This window comes from Perna viridis, chromosome 4 (assembly GCF_037379345.1).
Source record: "Perna viridis isolate PV_CMFRI_1.1 ecotype Kerala chromosome 4, ASM3737934v1, whole genome shotgun sequence".
Lineage (NCBI taxonomy): Eukaryota > Metazoa > Mollusca > Bivalvia > Mytilida > Mytilidae > Perna > Perna viridis.
The window spans coordinates 33,353,012-33,375,264 of record NC_142448.1 but is presented as its reverse complement, the minus strand read 5'-3'; the positions used below and the strand labels follow the sequence as shown (position 1 = coordinate 33,375,264).

Genomic DNA, 22,253 nt, shown 5'->3' with positions numbered 1-22,253 from the left:
CCCCAAATAGAACATGTTTCAGCAGTTAATTTTTTAAAAAATATGTGAAGTTTGTCGTAAGTTATGACATCACAATGCTATTTTCTATTATGATGTCATAACATGTGACAACCTTTTACACTGTAGACTCTGAAGTTTAGTTTTTCATCAAATCTTCAATTTCTAGTGATCTGATTGGTCAAAGTTTGAGTTGAGGAAGGATTTTAGGAAAATTTTATTTTGAGGTATGTTATGAAATTGGCCACAGGTATCAGAGAGGTGTATTTTTCTATCTTTTGATGTCATGTGTCATTATCATTCCACACAGAGAGTAAGTTATTGTTATCCACAAATAAATGCTATTGCTTTTATTTCGTAGTATAGAGCATATGTTTTGTGACATTATCTAGAAAAAAGCTCTATTACGTGGCTATATGTTAAATAAATATCCATACCATTTTACCAATTTGATTCAATTATAGAAATTGAAATTGGTAATTTCAAGCATTTATTAAAGATCTCATTCTTTAAATCAGAATATCAACATTGTAGACCAGTTCATTTCTGGGTTCTCAGGCAATTGTTTCATTATACAAAAAGATATTTTTTTCATTTTTAATTGTCCCTCCCACAAAAAAAAAAGTAGCATGGGTGATCATTATTTCATAACAAATGGTTATTTTTTGTTTCTGCATTTTTGTATTTTTTAATATGACTTTAAATGGATACTCTGTTAAGATTTAAGCACCTTTAAACCACTCAACGAGTGGTTGGTAAATTGGAATCACCTTCCTTGTCCATCTGTCTGTCTGTCTGTCCATCATTCTATCTGCAAATATCTTAGCTGATTGATTTATAATTTTGTAATTTAGCAAGACAAGGTGTGTGACTTTATTTTTTAATTAGTTCTATATTTGTTGACACTAAATCTTTTACAGCGCAGAAATTCCTAAATAGGAAAATGCACAAGGATTCCTTCAAAGCATTTTAGGTATCTTTCATGTTCAAAGATGAATTATTCATATATCAAAAAAGAAAAATTATTTGCCAAGAATCTGTAAATTATTTCCCGGTAAATTCAATGTAAATGGCATATGTGCAATTGTCTGTGAACTCGGTCTGAAAGAACTTTGATCAGTATTATTTTGAAAACATTATCTAGATATATAGGGCTTGTGGATAAAGAAATCATATTATATTATAAATATTATTAATTAGTTATCAATATTTGTGAATGAAATTATGATTCTTGAAATGTACATGTGAAGTACCAGTATATTTGTTGAACTGTATGATCATTTTCAGTGTACTCAGTGTTATACTGCAATATTTATTTTGGTGCAAAGAAATTGAAAGAAATTCAATAAAAAATGTTAAAAAAAAATACCATAAGAACTGCTTTTATTTTCATGTCAATATTTACCTGGAGTGGATAATTTTTTTTTATACCATATTGCAATCACCTTGTCTGTCCATTCGTTACACTTATTTAAAACAGCTTTCTCAGCTTCTACTTGCGGGAAAGCTTAGAATTTGGTATATTGCTTTCTCATGATGACTTATACCGTGTCTCCCCTTTTCAGGTTCCTCGCTCATCTACTTCCTGATTACTGATCATAGTTTTTTAAGTGCTGCATTATGGAAATTTTCCTAACAGATTTCACAGCTTCTACTGGAGGGAATGCTTAGATATTTGGTATATTGCTTTCTCATGATGACATGTACTGTGTCTGTCTTTCCCAGCTTTGACTGAAATGGTTTTGTGGGAGTAATCTTAGCATGACATGGCTGGTTGTTCTTGGCTGTAGAATGTATTTCATTGACATTGTAAATCATTGGGATTAGAACAATTGCACTGATTATGTTTCCCCAACAAACATATTGTTTTTACTTGTTTTAAGGTTTCGTCTTTCTCCTAACCATGCACCTCCTCAGAAATGGCTGAATGGATAAAAACCAAACTTAGCACAAAAAAAGGCCACCATATGTAGATGTGCACAAAGATTTTCAATTTTCAAATATGGCTGCCATTTCAAAATATGGCTGCTGTCCAAACTTGTAAAATTTGTCCAAAAATCACAATAAATCGTAGAATATTCATACTTGGTTTAAAAATAGGTCACCGCAAGGGCTTCCAATCAGTCATATTGAAATTTAAAGAAATAGCCGCCATTTCCAGATGACCACTACTAAAACAGTTTAAATATTCCAAAACGAATTTGTCAAAATTCAGGAGCGGTGTCTACACATTTCCTTCATCCCTTCACTATAAAATAACTAATTTACTTTAATGCCTTGAATGACATGAAATTGTTAGGACCCCTGCTACAATAGTCTTCTTAGATAAATATAAATCAGACACAAATATTCTTCTTTCATTATTGTGAGGAACTTGACATTTTAATTGAAGATGGGCAGCTTAAAGCCTTTTTGGTTGGAAATCTTATGAGAACAAAAATCATTTTTTGCCCAAAAGCATCAATCATTTATTTATCAAAGTGAAATACTGCGAATGTACTTTTGATTTGTGGAAACCAATTTTCATGGATTCAGGAAAAAACACAAGTTAGTGGATTGTTGAATTCATGGTTTTGAGGTTTTCAGTATACCAGTACGCATCAATGGAAATCTCCTTTTTCGTAAGGGACCAAATTTTGTGGTTTGGCCTATCCATGAAAACCATGAAAATTGATACCTCATGAACAATAGTACTTTCACAGTGCATCCTTGTAAATAAAGGTTGCTGACTTTCTGTATATACAAATGTATCTCATGTCTTTACTGCTTGAAGTTTGTACATGTTCATTTAATAAATAAGCAGAATATGGCAAAATAATACCAACAATATTGTAAAAACTAAAAAAAATACAGGTTTCTGCTTTCGAACTGAATAATATCAGGTATATATTTAAACAAAATGGTGACTTCAACTGATAAACAACTGATAGTATTTTAAATATTTGGGGGAAAGAGAATGCAACTCAATAATGTTCCCATCAAAATAAGTTGATGTTTTCAATACAACACAGAATTAGATTTTTTCAGCAGCGTCTTAATTTGGCCATATGCATAAGCTGAAAGTAAAGAAATAACTATCATTCTTTTGTCATTTTAGGTTTATGATAAAAACAAACACATAAAAATATCAGAAAAGTGTTTTATTGTTTCAGGTTTAGATATAGTAATATTCTCAATTATTCAAAATCAAAATGTATGAAAAAATATATTTCTAATTTGTAACATTAAATACATTTTCCATTGATAAGATTAAGAATACATCATTATTTTAAATGTAAGCACTAAAAGACACAAAACGTGTTTCATGAATTGTACTTCAGGGGAGGTAATTCAACTAATGTACAAAAGAAAAAAGACAACTTGTTTTTCAAAACAAGAGGAGAAAGGCAAATAAATATATAGCATGTTCTTCTGTCGGTATAAAATACAAGGAAATATACAGAAAGACTTTTAAACATTCTCAAACAATTAATACACACAAGTATTGTATACATGAATAACAATATACAATAATTTAACAATCATCTGTGAGATATTCAGAATAAAAAAAAATGCATGTATGTAAAATATTAAATACAAATTTTTGCCAGTTTGAACCTTTAAGTATCCAATTTGACCAGCTTGGATAAATGTTCTTTTCATTACAGACGGCTTGACTAATTATATATGTAACCATTCGTAATTTTGGGCCAGTGATATTCAACTATTAACAATGAATAGCTCACACATTGTATCGGACTTCATTTTCCTACACATTTTCCTATAGTATACAAATATTATACCAACATAATTAAGCAAAGATCATATCCTGGCTACAAAAAATAGCAGAATTTCAATTACATAAATAAATACTGTCCCAAACTTCAATTATCACGTAGTAATTCTTGCCTGGCTTGGTGGATGGGGTATAATAGGGGGCAGTGGTGGTGAGTCTCTAATTGGACGTAATATCGGTGTGTGTCTATCTAGTAAATCAGCTACATTTAATGTTGGACCAGATACTTTAGAATTCACTGGTTGTAGGTTCTTCTGACTCGCAGCAAATAGATCTGCCTTTCTCACATACTGAAATAATGCAAACAGAAGGTTTTCAATTAACATTTGATAAATGAAACTTATAAAAATATCATTTTATAGTCTTGCCTCAGTGAAGTAACTAATTTACAAGAGGTTACAGTAAAAAGATAGGTTAACATTTCTATTTTTCTACATAAATACCTCAAAATTAAAATTTATATACCTTGCCTACATACGCAAAACCAATAGCTTTCATCTCATAATCAATCTCCTATAAAAGCAAGCAATAATTTCATATTTCTTTTAGTACAAATTTATTTTAGATGGTCGGTGATCTTCGAATTTTAACAATTATAAAAACAGCAACTTAAAATGTTTACTTAAAAAAATATGTTTGAAAGCAGAGATATTTTCACTTATATTCCCACATTCTCACTGTACCATATATAATTGATTTGGCATTTATTGAAAACTTACTCTAGCAGGACCCCTTCTTGTCCTTTCTCCTTCCTTCACAGTGACACCTGCTGACAGTTCCATAGATTCAATCTGCAGGGTCATAAAAAAAGTCATGTGATTGTGGATACTTTCCAGTTATTACATTTATGTTCCTGAATATTGCTCAAAGCTCATATATATCAACTTGCTTAAGCTTTTACTAATTTTTTATTATATATCAACAGCAGTGATTTAGATGACATGTCTCATAATTGTATTTTCTGTTATTGATTACCTTGATTTTGAACTATTGCCCTTGATATCTATGGATGTCACTCAAAATACTATTTATTTAAGTTTTAATTCAAATTCATCAAAACACACTTAAGTGATGTGAAGTATTTAAGCATATTGTTAAAGAAAAGATGAACAGAAACTCAAATTGCATTGCTATCAATGCAAAAGGAAGGACAATAATCCTACATGTAATGATTAACACATACTCCTGGCTTCAGTGATTCAAATTCATACTTACCAATGGAGGAGGCAATGGAGTTTTCACATCCTTTGGTAACATTTCTTGTGAAGTATCTTAAAAGGAAAAGTCGATATTTTACTATCATTGATAATTTTAGGATCTAAATAAATCTATCTTATTGCAGTGTAAATTGGGTTGTATTATCTTATTAGCAGTATATCATTCATAATTTTCTATGCTCCAAAATAACCTCAGGAACATTTACACAATGAAAAGACCAAGATCCCAACAATTTTAATAATCAATCATAATCAACAAAAAACATCAAAAAGAAGAGGACATTAATATCATATACTAACCAACAGATCTTCCGTCAGATTTTTTCTTTTGTAATAATCTTTTCTGACGACCATGTCTCATGGCATCCAGTCTGGCTTGGGCTGCTTCTACAGAGGGATCTACTACCTGATAGTTCACCTTCACTCTGAAAATATTATAATAACATTTAACTTTTCATATTTAAATTGACCTTTTTTAAAATTTTTATGACATTATTTCATAATAAATTACTTGTGGATTTCCTCAATAAAGCTTACTCTTGGTCATTTTTTTTTCTGTTGTGTGTGATTGTTATAAGATTGCTCATTTTCTTTTAGTTTTTATAACTTGATTGTTGTTTCAGTATGCTATCTTTCCCTTGTCTTTATTGAGTTTTAATTAATACTGCAGTAATAATGGTTTTGCTTCAATCAGTTACTGGTTCTACTTCATTCCATTAATATTACACACTGAATTTTTGTTAGAAGGTTCATAAAGTCGATGGATTTCAACTGCCTAAAAATGAAATATCGACTGCCTAAAGATGAAATGCAATTTACACTTCTGCAGGCTGATGGCCAACAATTTTAACATGTTACTTCAGTAATATGCATTTACATTTTGAAAATATGATTAAACATGTGTATGGAAGGTTGGCTTTTGATATAACAAATGATTACTGGTAATGTTAATCTATGGTAAACTTTTATAGTTGAGGGATTTGTTGAGAAATATCAGCCTAGGACAGAGAAATGTGGTGTGAACTTGACTACAGCACTTATCTCCCTAAGAAGAAAAGAAATTAAGTTAAGTTTTTTTAAATGCAATTTTAGAATTGTCAAAGCTTCAAAAAAAGAATTTTTAAGTTCATTGAAGACCATGTGTTTTGGTGGATGAATGTCTAATTGGCAATTATTCCACATCTCCTATTTTAATATTCTATAACAAACCTATGGTTGGGTAATCTATCTGGGTTAATCTTCACTACAGCAATGACATTGCCCATATCATCGAACATAACATCTTTGTTGCCAGGTGGCCGGCCTGCTTGGACCTGGATAAAAAAAATTATATACACCAATTAAAAAATGGAATTAATGTAATGTTTTGTGAATGAAAATTTTATCTTTTTAGTCAAAAAGAACAGTTGTACATATTGTCAAGATAGGTATACCCCCTATTTGTATGGGAAGTCGACATTGGACTGCAACCAAAATCTCTCACAACAAATGCCCTAAATTTATAAAGCCACATCACAAATTTGAAATCAAACCATCCATTAGAAGCTGTAATAATTTCAACATAATTCAGACATACAGACAGATGGACAAGATGATTTCAATAAACCACCAGATCTTTGAGTGGGGATATAATACCTTTATAGAATTTTTTTACCTTCAATATAGAGTGACATGAAGCTGGCATATTAACCAGTCCACTTTGATTTTCTAGTCCTGCCTGGTATGAATCTCTCAGTTCTGCAGCAACAATCTTCATCTCTGTGTCATCCAATGATTGTGTCATATTCTTGACACTTGCTGATTTGAGCCGACCAGTGTATGGCTTAAACTTGGTCCTCTTCTTCTGTTTTGTATCCTGAAATTATATAATTGTTTTAGGAAGCTCTACGGAGATATTGATAAAAATGTTTGAAGTTGATCATGTTGATGGTTGGTCAGGTATGATAAGACAGACTTTTCAGACCTCAAACAATGATGAGAAAACATGTCAGACCAAGTTTCATGCTAAAAATAAATAAACAAAAAACTCCCTTTTTTTCGCCAATTAACTTAATTATTTGGAAAGAATGGAAACTGCATAAATAGATATCACTAATGCTTCAGATCTTTATTATAGCTGCCAACTTGTACTTACACTTTGAAAGGCAAAAAAATTCTGAACACAAGGTGGTATTAATTTAAGAACTGTGCCAAAAATAATCCATTGAAAAATTTGAAGAAATTTTGCTGAAAATGAAGGAAAAAATATCTTTACTTCAATCCAAAAAAGAACTAAGAACTGTAATGATTCAAACCTTGACTGGTTCTTCCTTTTTGGATTCTTCTTTAGCAGGTTCCTCATCATCGGAGACCTTGTCTTCTAGTTCTTCTGGTTCTTGCTCTTCCGTTACCTTGGACACCTCCTTTTCACTAAAACACAATTTCCAAGGTAGATAATTGAATAAAATTCTCTCATTATCACTCATTTCAAGTGTCTGGTCTGAAAAAACTCTCAATCATACAATTTAAACTGACAAGGTTTTTAGTGACATCAGATAAAGGAACAAATGAAGCTGATACAATAATTTTTGTGGCTATTGGATCAGATACAAATTTAAATTTTGTTTCCTAGACTTAAACAAAAAATAAAAGGAAAACGATGAAGGGATTTCAATCACATAAGAATATAAGATTTTGCCTGGTAACCAGAATTCAAAATTTGAGTTAATGATCTTGTTGTGAAAAACTGCCTTTTGTCCATCCATCAAACTTGAATTTTTCATAAAATACTGTATTTTCTATTATGGACCTTAAATTTTCTATTTTCCAGCCACTTTCAAGCTTTACAAGTTTCTAACAAATGGTTAACTTGTGATATTAACAATATTTATTGTGTGATATTAGCTGAACAGAAAGAGAAAATTGAAAAAAAGGAGACTAGGAAACACAAAGTGTTTTTTTTTTAATTCACAGAAGGTATCAAAGAAGACAACAAAATTGGTTAACACATTTTGAAAATAAATGTTATTAGGAGAACATCTTTAATTATTCCAAAACTTTAAATCAAGTTTAAATGCATGTATGCAAAAAAATTTATTCATATTCTTCATTGAAAGCAACTAAGTATTGGGTCACTACTATTCAAAAACAAAAGAACAAATCTTACAGCTCAGATGGTTCTTCATCAATAACATCCGGATGTTCATCAAATTCTTCTGCTACAGGAGAAATTGGACGTGGTGGGATGACATGCCTAGGAACAGATCCTTGTGCCCAACAATCAGTATCAGCAGCTTCTGGCTCTGTTATGAAAATAAGTATTTAAAATTGCTGATACTAAATCACACTGTAATTGTATATGAATATAGTGTCACAATAATAAGTCATTAGTTAATGGTCTAAGGTTTTCTACTTTTTATCTTATGTCTTTATAATGATTTATTATGTATCAAGGAATATCATTTTAAGTATCAACTGCCATTTATCTTTACCATTAATACATAATATACTGAAAAATGTCTAAATCAAATCTTTTATGAACAGTATAATTTGTTCAGTTTAGGCAGGGTGGGGGGTTCATTTACACAAATTCAAAATTCATTTAAACGAAAATAGGGAGATTTTCAAAATTGTCTCTTTTTGACAGATTTTCAGTTTATTTGGGGTTCAATTTTAGACAGATTTCACTGCATATTAAAATGATTTATTGTTCACTGAGCAAATTTGTATACCTTCATCTTCCATCCAACCTTCTTTTGTGCTTTCCAGTTCTGTTTCACCCTCATCTCTTGCCAAAAATTGCCACTGTATAAAAGTAATTTAAAGCTATCCATAAGTTACATTTTTATGTCTGATCATGTATTATTACCAATCACAAATTATGAATTCTGATTATAAATATATAGCAAATTTCTTGTTTTTCTTTATGAACTCATCTTCTAATATTTTCACATTCTATACAACAAAAAAAGCAAGATAAATGAATTACTGCAGTACATTTTGTAATGTTATGTAGTATTTGTAGATTGAATTTTGGTTATAATCCTTTTTCACATTATTACAAGGTAGCAATTAAAAAAAAACAAGGCTAAAAAATCCCAAACTAGAAATCACTGAGATGGAATCTAACAAGAGTTTGTCAACATAAAAAAAGGAATTTGACCTTCAGATCAAAGTTCAAGGTCACTATCCATGGTATGTGACACATTGTCTTTCTAGTGGTCTACCTACATGCCAAATATCAAAAGCTTACACTGAAAGACAAAAAAGGTATAGCACAGACATGAGTTTGTCAGCGAAAAACTTGAATTTGACTTTGAGGTCAAAGTTCAAGGTCATAGGGTAATATCCATGGTATGCAACACATTGTCTTTAGGTGATCTACCAACATGCCAAATATCAAAAGCCTACATTGAAAGACAAAAGAGTTATAGCCCAGACACTATCTGTTACGGACGGAAGGACAGAGTGATCACTAAAGGGCGGGCCTTAATAAAATTACTAATACCCCATCTACAATGTAGTTGTCAAAATGCTGTTCAAAATGCACTATTTATCATATGTCTTTTTTCCCTGCTAGCTGATGGCAATAAAAAAATTTAACCAAAAATTCTAAATTTTTATACATTTTTCCAAATTTCCCACATAAAAAAGTAAACTTCCCCAATAAAAATAAACAGGTTACAGGGTAGTTTTAAAAGGCAAAAATATTACTGGTTATTACCTCAATGACTTGAAGTATAGCATCTTTTGCCATGGTAACTGTAAAAGGTAACAACTGTTTTTCTAGGTAAAGCTTGTAGATTTTATCCATTGATGTATCAATGATTTCATCCACAATATCTTCAATGAAGTCTTCCGATCCATCTTTTTCTAACATCCAGTTCCTGAAAATAGCAGAGTTGATGTTAGACTACTTCAATGATCAACAGAACTACAAGAATATTAAAGAATTAATTTTATTAGCTGTAAACTCAGTCCTTGTGGTTTGGTTGCATGAGGAAATTATTTGGTAAGTATGCATCTACTAGCATGAAAAGAAAATATTCCTATTAATTTTCATAATATGAGCAATTGATATTTTTTTTTGGAACTCAAGTTTTTCACTGAGGTTTAGAAAAATTGAATACACATGCCTGTTGGAGCTCACGCTATTGCCAGAGATCCAAACAGGTTGCAGCCTCACTTCACTATATTTCCTTTTCACTTTAAAATGGCACATCTTATTCACACATTAGCTCCTCGGACAGCCCTGTCAAGAGGTCACTTTAATGCCAAATTTTATTGTTGTTGTTTTTGCATTTTTTAGATTAATGTAAAAACAAATTAAGGCATATATAAAAGGTCACATGAAGTAGGCCTGTCCTACACTCCTTGAGATATTTAGGTTTCCCACACAAAAACGATACATAAACACATGCTAAACTCTCACCAAACGCATGATAAACGAATGCTTCTATTGTGTATTTAAACATAAGCTCCCAGGATGCAATTAAACGCATGATAAACAAACACTCTTAGCATGTGTTTAAATGCACAATAGAACAGCAATGAAAAATAACAATATTAACAAATATAAATGAAGAAAGTTAAAATCGAAAATAGAATTAATGAAAATACAAAGAATAATAGCCAAAATTTTAAAAATAAAGATGAATAAAGGAAATATTGAAAGTACAAAAATAAACTAACGCTCCTATCATGCATTTAAATGAAAGCACATATCATACGTTTAATCAAAAGCTCATATTGTGCATTTAAACAACTGCTTCTACTGTGTGTTTATCTGAATGCAACACTATGTGTAAATGAACGATTAATGATGCACGAATGCTAAAATGGGAGATGTGAACATTTCAAGGAGTGCATATCTGGGTGAGCATAACAGCCATTCAGTAGACAAAGGAATAAAAACAAACATGATATATCATTTTGCTATCTAACTTGCTAATGGCAGGTTCATTTCTTCCATGACATATAAGTGCAGCATTGACATTGCATTTTGCATAACCTGTAAGTTGCATTTGTAAACAAGCACCTGCAAATGAAGTCCAGAACTTCAAGTATGATATGACAAGCATGAAGTGAAATCCGTTAAATTAACATTAGAGAGGCCAAATGAAATAACTCATAAACACAATACTGACCAGTCTTGATCATTGAATTTCCCTGGGACTATTTCATGAGAAACGACAGGTGTGTGAGCTGGGGCAGGTTTTGCCCCTTTATCAGCTCTAGATTTTGAAACTGCAGCTCGCGACATTTTCCGGTTTTAGAGTAGAACTTCTACATCAATAGCATTCACGTTTGGTTTCTGTTTTTCTACATAATTAAGAGTTTTAGTATCAAATTTGCATTCCCCTATTTTTTTTCTGCTCCAAAATCTCATCTACCGGATGTTTGCGTTTTCATAGAAACGACGCAATCTCGTTAAATTATCGGTGTTTTTTTTTGGTATTTTTTTGTTCAATCATGATGAATTTAAGACTGATAAAATATTTTTTTTAAAAGTAAATATGTAACAATTCATTTTAAGAAAAAAATATTTTGTTTATAATTTTTTTATCACGTGATCACAAATATTCAATATGGACGCCGACGGACAGTTTACCTTGTCAACACACGTTCTGTAGATTGCTTTTGTATGCTGTCATTATACAGGGAAATCAAGACCGCATTCCGGGTTTTTTAAGGCATGTTTAACTGAAAAACTTACCATTGTATCGTTGCCAACTCTGTTAAAGACATTTCTTTCACTTCTGTATTATCTGTAATTGACAACCCCATCTTTGCCGAATCTCAGGTAAACGTCACAATAACAGGAAACATTGTCATATATTTCAGGGGAACAATCACGTCGTTTCTAATTGATACGTGTCGCCAAGTTCAGTTGATGAAAAAATATTTGTAAGTTCCCTACAAGGCAGTGTTTAATGGTTGTAACTGTAAAAATGTTGATATCACATCAGTGGCAGCTAGTGCAGTTAATGTGAATCATTTGTGTTATCAAACTCTATTTGACTTGACTAAACAAATGTTCAATTATGATGTTTCTTTGCACAAAAATTGGGAAAGAGCATACATATGCAATTTTACTTTTCATCTGAAAAGAATACTTATACAGATGTGGTGTATGAAATGGTTTGAATAAAAAAAATGAGATAAGAAATTTTTGTAACAGTTTTTTTCTGAAACTGTTTTCTCACAGTCCCTTTAAATTTTGAAAGCAGTTTTAAATACAAGTTGTTAACACACATTTGGAAGTGATATGGATGTTTTTGCCCCTTCAATAATGCTGGAAGTTGCAAACAGCTGATTACTGGTTATTGGCATGTGACCTCATTGGTAATATCATCGCCATCAGCTCATTGTCAGTGTTACTTCATTGTTAAAGAAAGTTATGATCTGATTTTGAATTCAATAATTTGTTTATAAATGAAGAAATTGCATTCAAATATATGACTTTCCTTATATTTTGAGCAGAATTAGCATGTATGGTTTGAATACGAAATTATATTAACAGGTTTTTTCTGCTGCTACTGCCATGGCCACTTGATTTTTTGGCAATGGCTTTTATAGGTATTTTATTATATTGTAGATTTCTATTTCAAAGTTCAGCAAAAGCAACATTGACAATTTTGTTTATATTATGTCTTCATACATGTACATGGGCAGGGTATCCATAAAGGAGATGTGACACAAAAAATATCATTTTATAACCATTTATATTTATAAAACTATAGTATGTTTAATTAAGAGTGTAACAAACATTTTCTCATCAGGTTAGCACTAAATAAAGTTGGAATGATTTATTTGTGTTTTCATGATGACCTAATTAATATGCATGAATGAAAACCGGAAGTACTTTGTTACACTCATATCCTATATATGGAAATGCTACGTCATTGGTTCTCAATCTCCATTTGGGTACATTGAAAATGTATACACATGCCTGAAAAAATTAATACGTCTTTGAAAATAGCTTGTATTTCTGTCAGCTTTTCATTTTCGTTAGGCATACATCCCTACACAACTGCTTTGCACACTATTTTTTAGGATTTGAACAGGAGGGTACAACTAAAATAGTGACACTTGATGTATCTTTCTTTCTTTGCCACTGGGTTATATTAATAAACAATCCCAGAAGACTGAACTATGACCAAGAGATAGAGTGGGCAGCTTCTTTTATCTTTACATGGTTCAGTGACGCAGATGTCGACGCAGGTGTATGACTTCGATAATAATTGAAATAAATTTTAATTTCTTTTGTCTTACGGATTTTGAAATCCATGGAGAGTGTGACACAATACACAGTATATAATAGGTGATCCTAGGTGAGTTTATGGGAGCTTTCTTGGTATGGGCAATATTTTTTTATAGGTCTGTTGAAATATTTAATTATAGTGAAGAAGATTTACAACAAGGGGATGCTTCAGCACAAAACCCTTATGGGTTATCAAATAAAATTTTCAAAAACCAATAAAAGATAACAGGTTTGTATTATCCTCTGTATTGACAAGAACTTTATATTACGCTCCATGGTACTGGTACACTTGTCAGGAGTAACATTTCGTAAAAAGGGGTAAAATTATTATTTTCCTTGAAGATCGAGATCAGAGCAGTGTAAATCTTAGAGTATGAATTTAATTTACTTTATGTAAAAAGTTCAATCTTACATGACAGAACACAATGAAATATTTGTATGTAATCTTCCAGCAGAAGTGGTGTTGTCTCACTGTGGATAGTCTAGTCTTCATACATTTAATAGTTCAATGTTTCTGACATTGTTTATCATTTTCTTCTCAAAGTGGTTTAAATTGATACAGCTGTAAGTATATATTCACTGGCAAACCATAACTTTCAATATTTTCCCTCTCAGTTGTAGAAATCATGCAAGAAATGCATAAGCCCCATGCATTTCAACCACTCAATCTATGAATTGTGAACCATTGACGTCAAACGGTCAAGTGACCACATGGCTAATTAAAACTTGTATCACTTGGGTTGTAGTTGATTTTGAATCAATTTATCTCAAATTAAATGACATAAGTGACTATAAGGGGTGTTTTTATTATATACATGTATATTAGGTACAATAAATCAAATACATTTGTAAACCAAAAATTTTAAAAATGAATTTTTGTGTCACGCCTCCTTTAAATAAACTTTGCACACAGTCTTAACATGTAGTTTGTTTAGGTTTTTTTTTCTTTCAAGATCATTCACTGGTAATTGACTTATCACAGACTTAATACCTGATAAATGGGGACCAATCTGATCCTGGTTTTAAGGGTTGATCATTTCTTGTAAATTTAAGAATTTTCTTTTGAATGAATCTAATGTCATGTTCTTTTAAATTACTATTGAATGATTATGTAGCTGCATGGATTGGTTCAGGTACTGTACACTGTAATGTACAATAAAAAAAAACTCTGAAGAAGCAACTCATAGGTCTAATGGACAGTTGTAAATGATTGGAAATGATTGTTGTACATAGATAAAATATACTTATTTACCATCAAACAGGTAATCTTAAGACAAAGCAATCAACAAACAGCTCTAGAATGAAAATGCAAACAGCAAATACCTTTACACTACAAGGTACAGGATTCAGCAACTTACAGAATCACTACAGGCCAGGTGAGTATTTTTTTTCATTTATTTCTAACTATGGATGATTAAAATGTTTTACCTATGTACGGTTTTTAAGTTTCTTTTGTGCCTTCCAAGCATCTGTCTCTAAAGGGGAGAGCAAAATTTCATGTAGATTTTCCGTCTGTGCATCTTTTTGTCAGTCCTATTATAGTTCATATTGACTCTTTTTTTAAGATTTATTTATTTTCTTTATCATACAAAACTTTCTCTGCCTGTACATGTTGAAATATATATATATTTTATGAAAAAAAAAGTTTATTGTAGACCAGATATTGGAAAGATGGGCTTCTTAGTTTACATAAATCTGGTCTCTTTTAAAATCGTTCAGTACATGGAATAGATCTTAATGACAATAACTCACACTGTCAGTACTATCAAAAAGATTTTTTCACATGTGGGTATTTGATGCTTCAAAATATTGTAAAGAAAACTAATTTTTAAAATGTCTATAACTTAAATTATTGAATACTTTGGTTGCAGATTCTAGATCAAGGAATCATTATGCTGAGAATATGAGGAGAATTCGACAGATTCAAAGACAAAGCAAACAGAAGGAGAATGAATCACACCAGCCCGTCAAAGCTCTGTGGAAGTCAGAAAAATACAGTACAGTTACATCAAAGATAAAACAAGATATTGCTGTAAGTTGTTTTTTAATTTGAAGAAAAATTGAATCTTGGCTAGCCAAGGGTTACAGTCTTGTCCCCCTCTATTAATGGAGGGGAAACAGGACCATAAACCTTTGATAGGGAAGATGGAAGAAAAGTTGAATGAAGCATTTTAGGTCTAGCATTTAGCATACGAAGGTAGAGGTTCAACTGGAACTTATCAGTACCAGTTTGAGGAATGTTTGCATTTAGATTATATCTTTAAGCAGTCATAACTTAGATCTGAACTATCTAATACATAACTCTTGTAATGGAAACATCCCACTATCATAATGTCTGAAAATGTGAGATACTAAACTTGTTAAAGTTCACAATTCTTGGGTTTTATTTATTGTATCTGTTCTTTTTTTTTATAGAAAGAGCCTGAGGCACCAAGACCTCATACTGCTAACTTTCTACGAGCACACTCTCGTATGGGGCCACCAGCTATTCCTGTACAGAATAGACCATGTTCAGCTGAACCGCCAGTAGAGAAACTTACAATATCATCCTCAAGCGATGTAAGTACAGTGACATCTTTGTTCATGTAATCGCCTAGGTGATCTCAGGGTAGTGTGCTCGACTAAAGTGCTTTAGGGTTTGATCCCTGTCCAAGTCACACCAAAAACTGCTTCAACACTATTAAGTATGTAGTATTTAAGGTTATAGAGTGATAACTGGCTCCGGTGCCACCAAAGTTAGAAAAAACTTAAGTATGAGAATATTCTTAAGGTGCATTATAACTTCAGTATAAAAAAAATGATGTTGCATCTGTGAGGTAGCACAATTAAGACCCATCTAATCATGTTAAACTAGTACAAAGCAGGGTGTGTTTGATTGGTCAATCTTTCTGGTCTAGGAATGCATGAAATACCTAGAATATCTAGAATCTGACATTAAACCATTATCAATCTATCAATCTTTGTTCTGGTTGCATTTATGTTTTTGAATATGCTTGAAAGATGAGAAATATCCTGAATTAATTGTTGGAATCACTATGTACATGTTGAATCACTAAATGATGGAAAGAAAAAATTTGCATGATGCATTAAAATACTACACTCGAACTTCACTCACTTGAACTTGGATGGCTTGAACACCCGGGATTTCTTGGATGCAATTCAAAGTACAAAAATTTTCCCCTATATAATCAATATAAATAAACTTGGATTTCTCGAACAATCTAACTGACTGGTCAGTCCATTCGGTAATAAATCTTAGAGAATAACCCTCACTAACTCGAATTCGTCAGCCACTTTGTCAGCATGGGTAATAAAAGGTGTGAAAAACTGAAACCCTTTCATTAATCAGTGTCATTTTAGTTAATTACAGGTAAAATTTAAGTCATTACTCATTAGGTAGTTTTGATCTTAACATAGCACTGATTGAAGTTCGAGAATGTTCTGAAGTCAAAGAAAATCAGATGAAAACAAATCATTGACTTAGGAACTCGAACTCTGAATGTTTTTAAAAGCAAACACAGCATTTTTAATGTCCACAAGTCAACATATTCTCCCTAAAGTGAATGAAAAAGATGCACAAACTAACAAAACTTTGTAGGAAATAAGCAATTTCTAACGTTAAAGTCAAACTCAGACCGGTAACGAAAAAATCCAGAATTCTATGAACTTCAATTTCTCGAACTCTCGATAACTCAAACACTTTTCAGTGGTCCCTTGGAGTTCGAGCTACCAAGGTTTGACTGTACATTGTATTTCATAGATCTTCCAGTCATTTGATGGAAAAAATGTTAAGTCAAAACCAATACTGACATAGCATTTGAACATTTAAAGCAAACTTTTGTTCATTGCAGGTGAAATTGACAAGGCATAACTTTGACTTTATCAAAATAAATGGTATTGGAGCAAAAAAGTCCAGGATGGTCAAAAGTCCAAGTTTGACTAACTTGGATGAACTTAAGAAGAAACAAGATGAAGATTTGAACAAATATAAAAGGGGAGTTGTGCCTAATTAGTAAGTATAATCTGAAACCAGAATTAACTTTGTATGGAAGGCAATATTCTACAATAATATACATTTCAAGAAAAAAATTAACTTAGATAATACCTATTACACAGAGCATTTTTTTCTGTCAACTTGCAAAATAAAAAGGACATTTATATTTTCAATTAACTACTAGTGTGTTCAAAATATTCAAAAGAATTTTTGACAATTGAAAATTGGTATGGTAAAATTACATTTAATAAGTAGGAAAAAAAAAGCTCTTCTCAAAGGGAAATAATTGATGGGAAACTTTTTCAAAGGGGAGATAATTGGCAGAAAAATGTTCTTTTCAAATGGAAGGGCATTAAAGTTTTTTTTAATATTACACGAAAAAAGAGTTTGGTGACCCCCAATTTTCTTCTTGAAGTGTGAAAGATTTTCAGTTAATTGTTCTTTATGTAAATTAATAAGAAATCCTATTTGCCAGTTTTTCAATAGTATGCGAAATAGTGAAAATTCCCTACAGAATCCATATAAAATATTGTAAAAATTTGCTTTTTTAGGCTAAATTATCTGGAAATCAAGTTCAGTGACCTTTGTTTTTTATGTTAAAATTCTGAAGAATGTTCATTTAAGTTCATCTTAGAGAAAAACTAGAAAAATCTATCTGCTAAAAATGTTAGTTATGATCTACCTTTAAACAATGAAGTATTTTAATTGGCTATTGGTGTAAGATTAAAAGGCACAAATATGCACTTTTGAAATTAAGTCAAATTAAGCATATTTCTTGTTCATTTGACAAATTATGTAAAAGTTTATATGTATGAAGATTCACACTTTATTGCTTGTTACACAGTTTAATTGTAAAGCTTACTCATTTTTGTGGTTCAGGATTTAAAGCTGGTTTGTAATGTCGGTCTGCAGCAATAGTATTTTGTCTATGATTTGTCATAGATGACAACTATAATGAAATAAATTGACAACAATATTTAAAAAAATCATTTTGTTGACAATAAATTAAATGACGTGCAGTCACTGGCTTCTTATCACAGGGTTACTCTTTGAATGTCATAAAATTCTTAAGATGTGAATTAGCATTTTCTTCTTATAAATTTTTCAGTCTAGTAAATCGTAAAGAACAGTGGAAGAAGGATGAGGAGGACAGAATAGCTAATACACCTGATCCTGCCATGCCTCCAGGCCATCGTGTGTTACCTGAAAATGAAAGGAAACAAACCCTGAACTTATTGCAAGAGAGTGAGTATCTTTTAGCCATATTGGTTACAAAGTATAACAATGTTTAGATTTAAAGTAGTGGTTAGTTTATTTTTAAATTCGTAGATTATGTATAAAATGTCAAAGATATATTCCATTTGAAATTATGTTTTGGTAACTATGATAATTTGCTCACAATGAAGGAATGTTTTTAAAGGAGCAATTTCTTTTCTGTGAAAAAAAGTAAAAAGAAACCATTTGGTTTTTAATTCAGTGACAGTTTATTTAATCAGGACTCCTTGATAGGATCTGCTTTCTAATGTTGAAATTTTTTTATATTCTTGACTTGGAGAGTTTTTTTTTAATTACACAAATATTTGTATGATTGACATGAATCTTTTCTTTTCAATAGGAGAAAAAGATTTAATACAAAAATTATCAGCCCTTCCTTTAAGGATGGACACATATAGACTGAGGACAGAAAAACAGGAGTTAGAAGCAAAACTAGCAGAGATTGATGAAGGCAAAAAGATTTTCACAAGACCTAAAGTCTTTGTTAAGGTTGACAGCTAAGGCATTGTAGAGAATAATCACAGTTTATTATGGGACCATTTGGGTGTTGCATCATGGGAACAGTCACATGTCAGATTTATATGACTGTTGACTAAAATGATGCTCAAAAACTGAACTTAGATATCTGCTCAGTTATTAGTAGTAACTTTTTTTTAAGTAGATGACACTATTTTTTCTTGAGCTTGAATGGCTATCTACTTGCAAGATATACATTTATTCATGGAATTTCAAAAATCTATTATGATTTAGTAAATTTTAAGAAAGCCTTTTCATTTCATATCAAACTTCCATGCTTAAGTAAGTTAAAAATATTTATCAATTATTAATTTATTAATTTAATTAAAATATCTATAATGCAGGTTTATAGTAGAAGTTTACAATAATTTGTAATATAATATTGTTGTAACTTTCTTTAATTGTCTGTGATATTTTATTTTGTATTTTAATGTTTAATGTTTCAAATAATTTTCTTTTACCAATATTTTTACCTTACATAAAAATTATTACTAGGTAATTATAATCAAATTTATGTTAATCGTCAGTTTTCACTTGCAGTTTTTCAAGTTCATGTTTTTCTTTTATTCTTCTATATTGCTTTTATTTTTCATAAAACATAATAACTCAAAGGTTATTGAATTACATATTTTAGTAAATGCAATGATTTAGTCAAAAGAGCATTTTCCTGAATCTTTCATAACTACATTTTTTAACTTTTTAAAGGATATTTTGTTAGAAATTCAAAAGACTACCAAATGTAATTAATTTAATAGCACATTTTTAGTAAAGATATGTTCTAAACAATCTTCATTGTAACTGTTTTGTAAAATTTGTATGAAAGTTTACAATGAAATCTCCACTGCCAATTTTTTCATATGATGTCTCTTGTGTTAAAAATATCTGTCATAAGATGTACATATTGTCAGTTGGTATTTTTGGTAGTCATTGGTATGAACTACAGTGGTCCTTTTCACAAAAAATCGTAAGTGTAAAAGTAGTCGTAAGTTATGACGTCATAGTAAATAAAAGTATTGTGACGTCTTAACTTACAACTAATTTTACTCTTACGATTTTTTGTGAAAAGGGCCACAGGATATTATCTAATGTATATGTTTTCTATGGTGTTGTAAAACTATTGTAACTGTATGGCCATATAAGCATGAGAACAATTTGCTTATTTTCCAGTCTTATTTATTATTGAGAACAAAAGCTTTTAAAATTTATTTATGTCATTAGAATTCTATTGTATCTGAATGGTTGTGGAAGTTAGGACATTTTTTTTAGGACATAGAAGTATAATTGTTATTTCACCAGAGCTTTTCACTACTTCATACAGTTATTTTAGGGTATAATAAAAAAAAATTCCTAGATTCTCATCCAGCTTCTCTGAAAATTTTTTTAGAAACCGAAAATTATTTTTAAAAAAAGGTAGGTTCCAGACAAAACATGGATTATTTCAGGAACTTTGAATCGGGATTTTTTTAATCAAAAATTATTTCGTAATTAAAAAAAATATATTGGGATGTGGTTGGAAATTTAGTCAGATAGGAATGAGAATCTAGTAATTTTGTTATTTTTGCCTTAATGACAATTTTTATTTCCCTATATTAACCATTGCATTTAGTACAGAAATAGTGGAGAAGTTAATTTTATAGATATAATCAGCTATTTTTAAGATACACCAAGAAATGTTAACTGTATGGTCGTACCTACTCCTAGGTAGAGATATTTATTTAGAAGTTTGTTGATCAAAGTTCAATTTGTAAATACTATTTTTATAAATATTGATTTTAGATATATAAAGCAATATAACTGTTGATACTACAGAATTATTTTTTACTGCCTTCAATTGAATAACTGTGTTTTAATATTGTTAGAGGTATTATAAAATGTTTCCTTTCTTGCAATTCAGTTTCTCTTGATTTGCTGAGTATGTTCATGTACCATGAAGTGAAAGCAAGAGGTTTCACATTATTGCGTTAAGGATACTGTACCTGATCCAATCTGTGCCACTGTAATTGCTATCAGACATCAATCGGTTTCTGATCAGTCATTGATCCATCGAATTGATCCTTAAAACTGATGAGCACTTTCATTTTACACTACATGACAACTGATTGGTTTATTTATTATATGGAACTGTTTGTTTCTTTATTCCAAATTACATAAATGTATTAAATGATGTAAATTTATATATAAATTCAATAACTTTTCTTTTAAATCAGATTTTTAAATGAAATACAAAATGTGAATTATATATTTTAAATACAAAATTAATTAACTGTAGCATTATATTAAATTCCTCCCAATGAAAATTCTTAAACTTGCATAGATCGATCATCCATCATTTTTTAAAATAACAGAACTATAAATAGATTGGTCACTTGTCATTGGTTATGGATCAGTCAGCAATCAGTCCATTAGTGGTCTTCATTTTGTGAAATATTTGCACGTATCCATTCAGAGACAGTATATACATGCATTTAATTTGTAAAATAGGAATTTGTAGTCTTGATTTATAATGAACAACTTCTCCGGTGCTATCTGCTGTAAAGCAGAGAGTGCTTATCGTTCTGGTGGACCTGGTCCATGCTCTCAAATTTTAGTGAATTCCAGGTTGCTCATTTACTTGTGTTTTAAGTGGGTGTTGGTGTCTGTTTTCTTTGTATAGTTGTTATCCTTGGATTATATTCTTTTTGATGAATGTTAAAATCCTGGTTGCCTAAGAGGTGTTTACTAACACAGATTTTGCGTATTTTGACTGCAAATCAGGCTCTACAGATTGTGAATATATCCATAGTACCTTTGTTATAATTTCAGAAAATTTAGGATTTTACGGATTATTTCCATTGAATACTGTGAAAAGTATGGATTGTCATCAAGTAGTATAAACAGATCTGTTGCCTTGATTTCCCTGTCAAAGCTTCAAACCAAATATGAAGTCCGTGTACAAAATTCAAAGTTTTCAATTTGAATAAAATTCAGGGTTTTTGGTTTGACAAGCTGAAAACGAGATACTGCCAATAGCTAATTATACCAAAGCTACATGACCCCTTCTCAAGGAATTATGTCCTAAATCTCTGATGGCCCTTCCCTTGTCATAATGACTAATAACTTTTAACTTCAACTGAACAAACAAATAATATAAATTTTATTGAGTAAACTGAAATGAAAGACAAAGTATAACACATGAATGTGAAAAGACATATATTAGCTCTTTAAACACATGTTAGACAACATAGATCTAATACTTCA

At 30.8% G+C, this 22,253-nt stretch overlaps 2 protein-coding genes across 4 annotated transcripts; one reads left to right on the top strand and one right to left on the bottom strand.

Annotated features, from left to right (window-relative positions):
* Positions 1–3,122: 3,122 nt before the first annotated feature.
* Positions 3,123–11,822, bottom strand: LOC148619819 (uncharacterized). Of its 2 annotated transcripts, none has more exons than XM_088580142.1 (11): positions 11,684–11,822; positions 9,692–9,854; positions 8,700–8,772; positions 8,135–8,270; positions 7,284–7,398; positions 6,644–6,844; positions 6,199–6,302; positions 5,290–5,414; positions 4,988–5,043; positions 4,492–4,563; positions 3,123–4,062 (listed from the first exon to the last, which is right to left on the bottom strand). In XM_088580142.1, exons 1-11 carry the CDS (start codon positions 11,752–11,754, stop codon positions 3,868–3,870), a joined length of 1,311 nt encoding a protein of 436 aa, XP_088436268.1. In that variant the 5' UTR covers positions 11,755–11,822; the 3' UTR covers positions 3,123–3,867. The 2 variants fall into 2 exon arrangements, with proteins under 2 accessions (XP_088436268.1, XP_088436266.1); XM_088580140.1 differs by lacking the exon at positions 11,684–11,822 and adding an exon at positions 11,115–11,382.
* On the top strand, positions 11,544–20,819 carry LOC148619818 (enkurin domain-containing protein 1-like). 2 transcript variants are annotated; one of them, XM_088580143.1, is made up of 7 exons: positions 11,544–11,660; positions 14,494–14,607; positions 15,103–15,263; positions 15,647–15,790; positions 17,083–17,243; positions 18,334–18,470; positions 18,841–20,819. In XM_088580143.1, exons 2-7 carry the CDS (start codon positions 14,532–14,534, stop codon positions 18,999–19,001), a joined length of 840 nt encoding a protein of 279 aa, XP_088436269.1. In that variant the 5' UTR covers positions 11,544–11,660; positions 14,494–14,531; the 3' UTR covers positions 19,002–20,819. The 2 variants fall into 2 exon arrangements, with proteins under 2 accessions (XP_088436269.1, XP_088436270.1); XM_088580144.1 differs by lacking the exon at positions 11,544–11,660 and adding an exon at positions 11,788–11,874 and having other exon boundaries at positions 18,841–19,141.
* The last annotated feature ends 1,434 nt before the right edge of the window (positions 20,820–22,253 follow it).

Bases quoted from the DNA above. Each gene is read 5' to 3' on its own strand.
- LOC148619819 (XM_088580140.1), bottom strand. From the start codon at position 11,230: ATGTCGCGAGCTGCAGTTTCAAAATCTAGAGCTGATAAAGGGGCAAAA. The intron at 7,399-8,134 runs GTAAGATTTGTT...ATTGTGTTTTAG, and splicing joins GATGAAGAACCATCTGAGCT to TGAAAAGGAGGTGTCCAAGG. The intron at 6,845-7,283 runs GTTTGAATCATT...ATATAATTTCAG, and splicing joins AAAAGGAAGAACCAGTCAAG to GATACAAAACAGAAGAAGAG.
- LOC148619818 (XM_088580143.1), top strand. From the start codon at position 14,532: ATGAAAATGCAAACAGCAAATACCTTTACACTACAAGGTACAGGATTC. The intron at 15,791-17,082 runs GTAAGTACAGTG...TGTTCATTGCAG, and splicing joins CAATATCATCCTCAAGCGAT to GTGAAATTGACAAGGCATAA. The intron at 17,244-18,333 runs GTAAGTATAATC...TAAATTTTTCAG, and splicing joins AGGGGAGTTGTGCCTAATTA to TCTAGTAAATCGTAAAGAAC.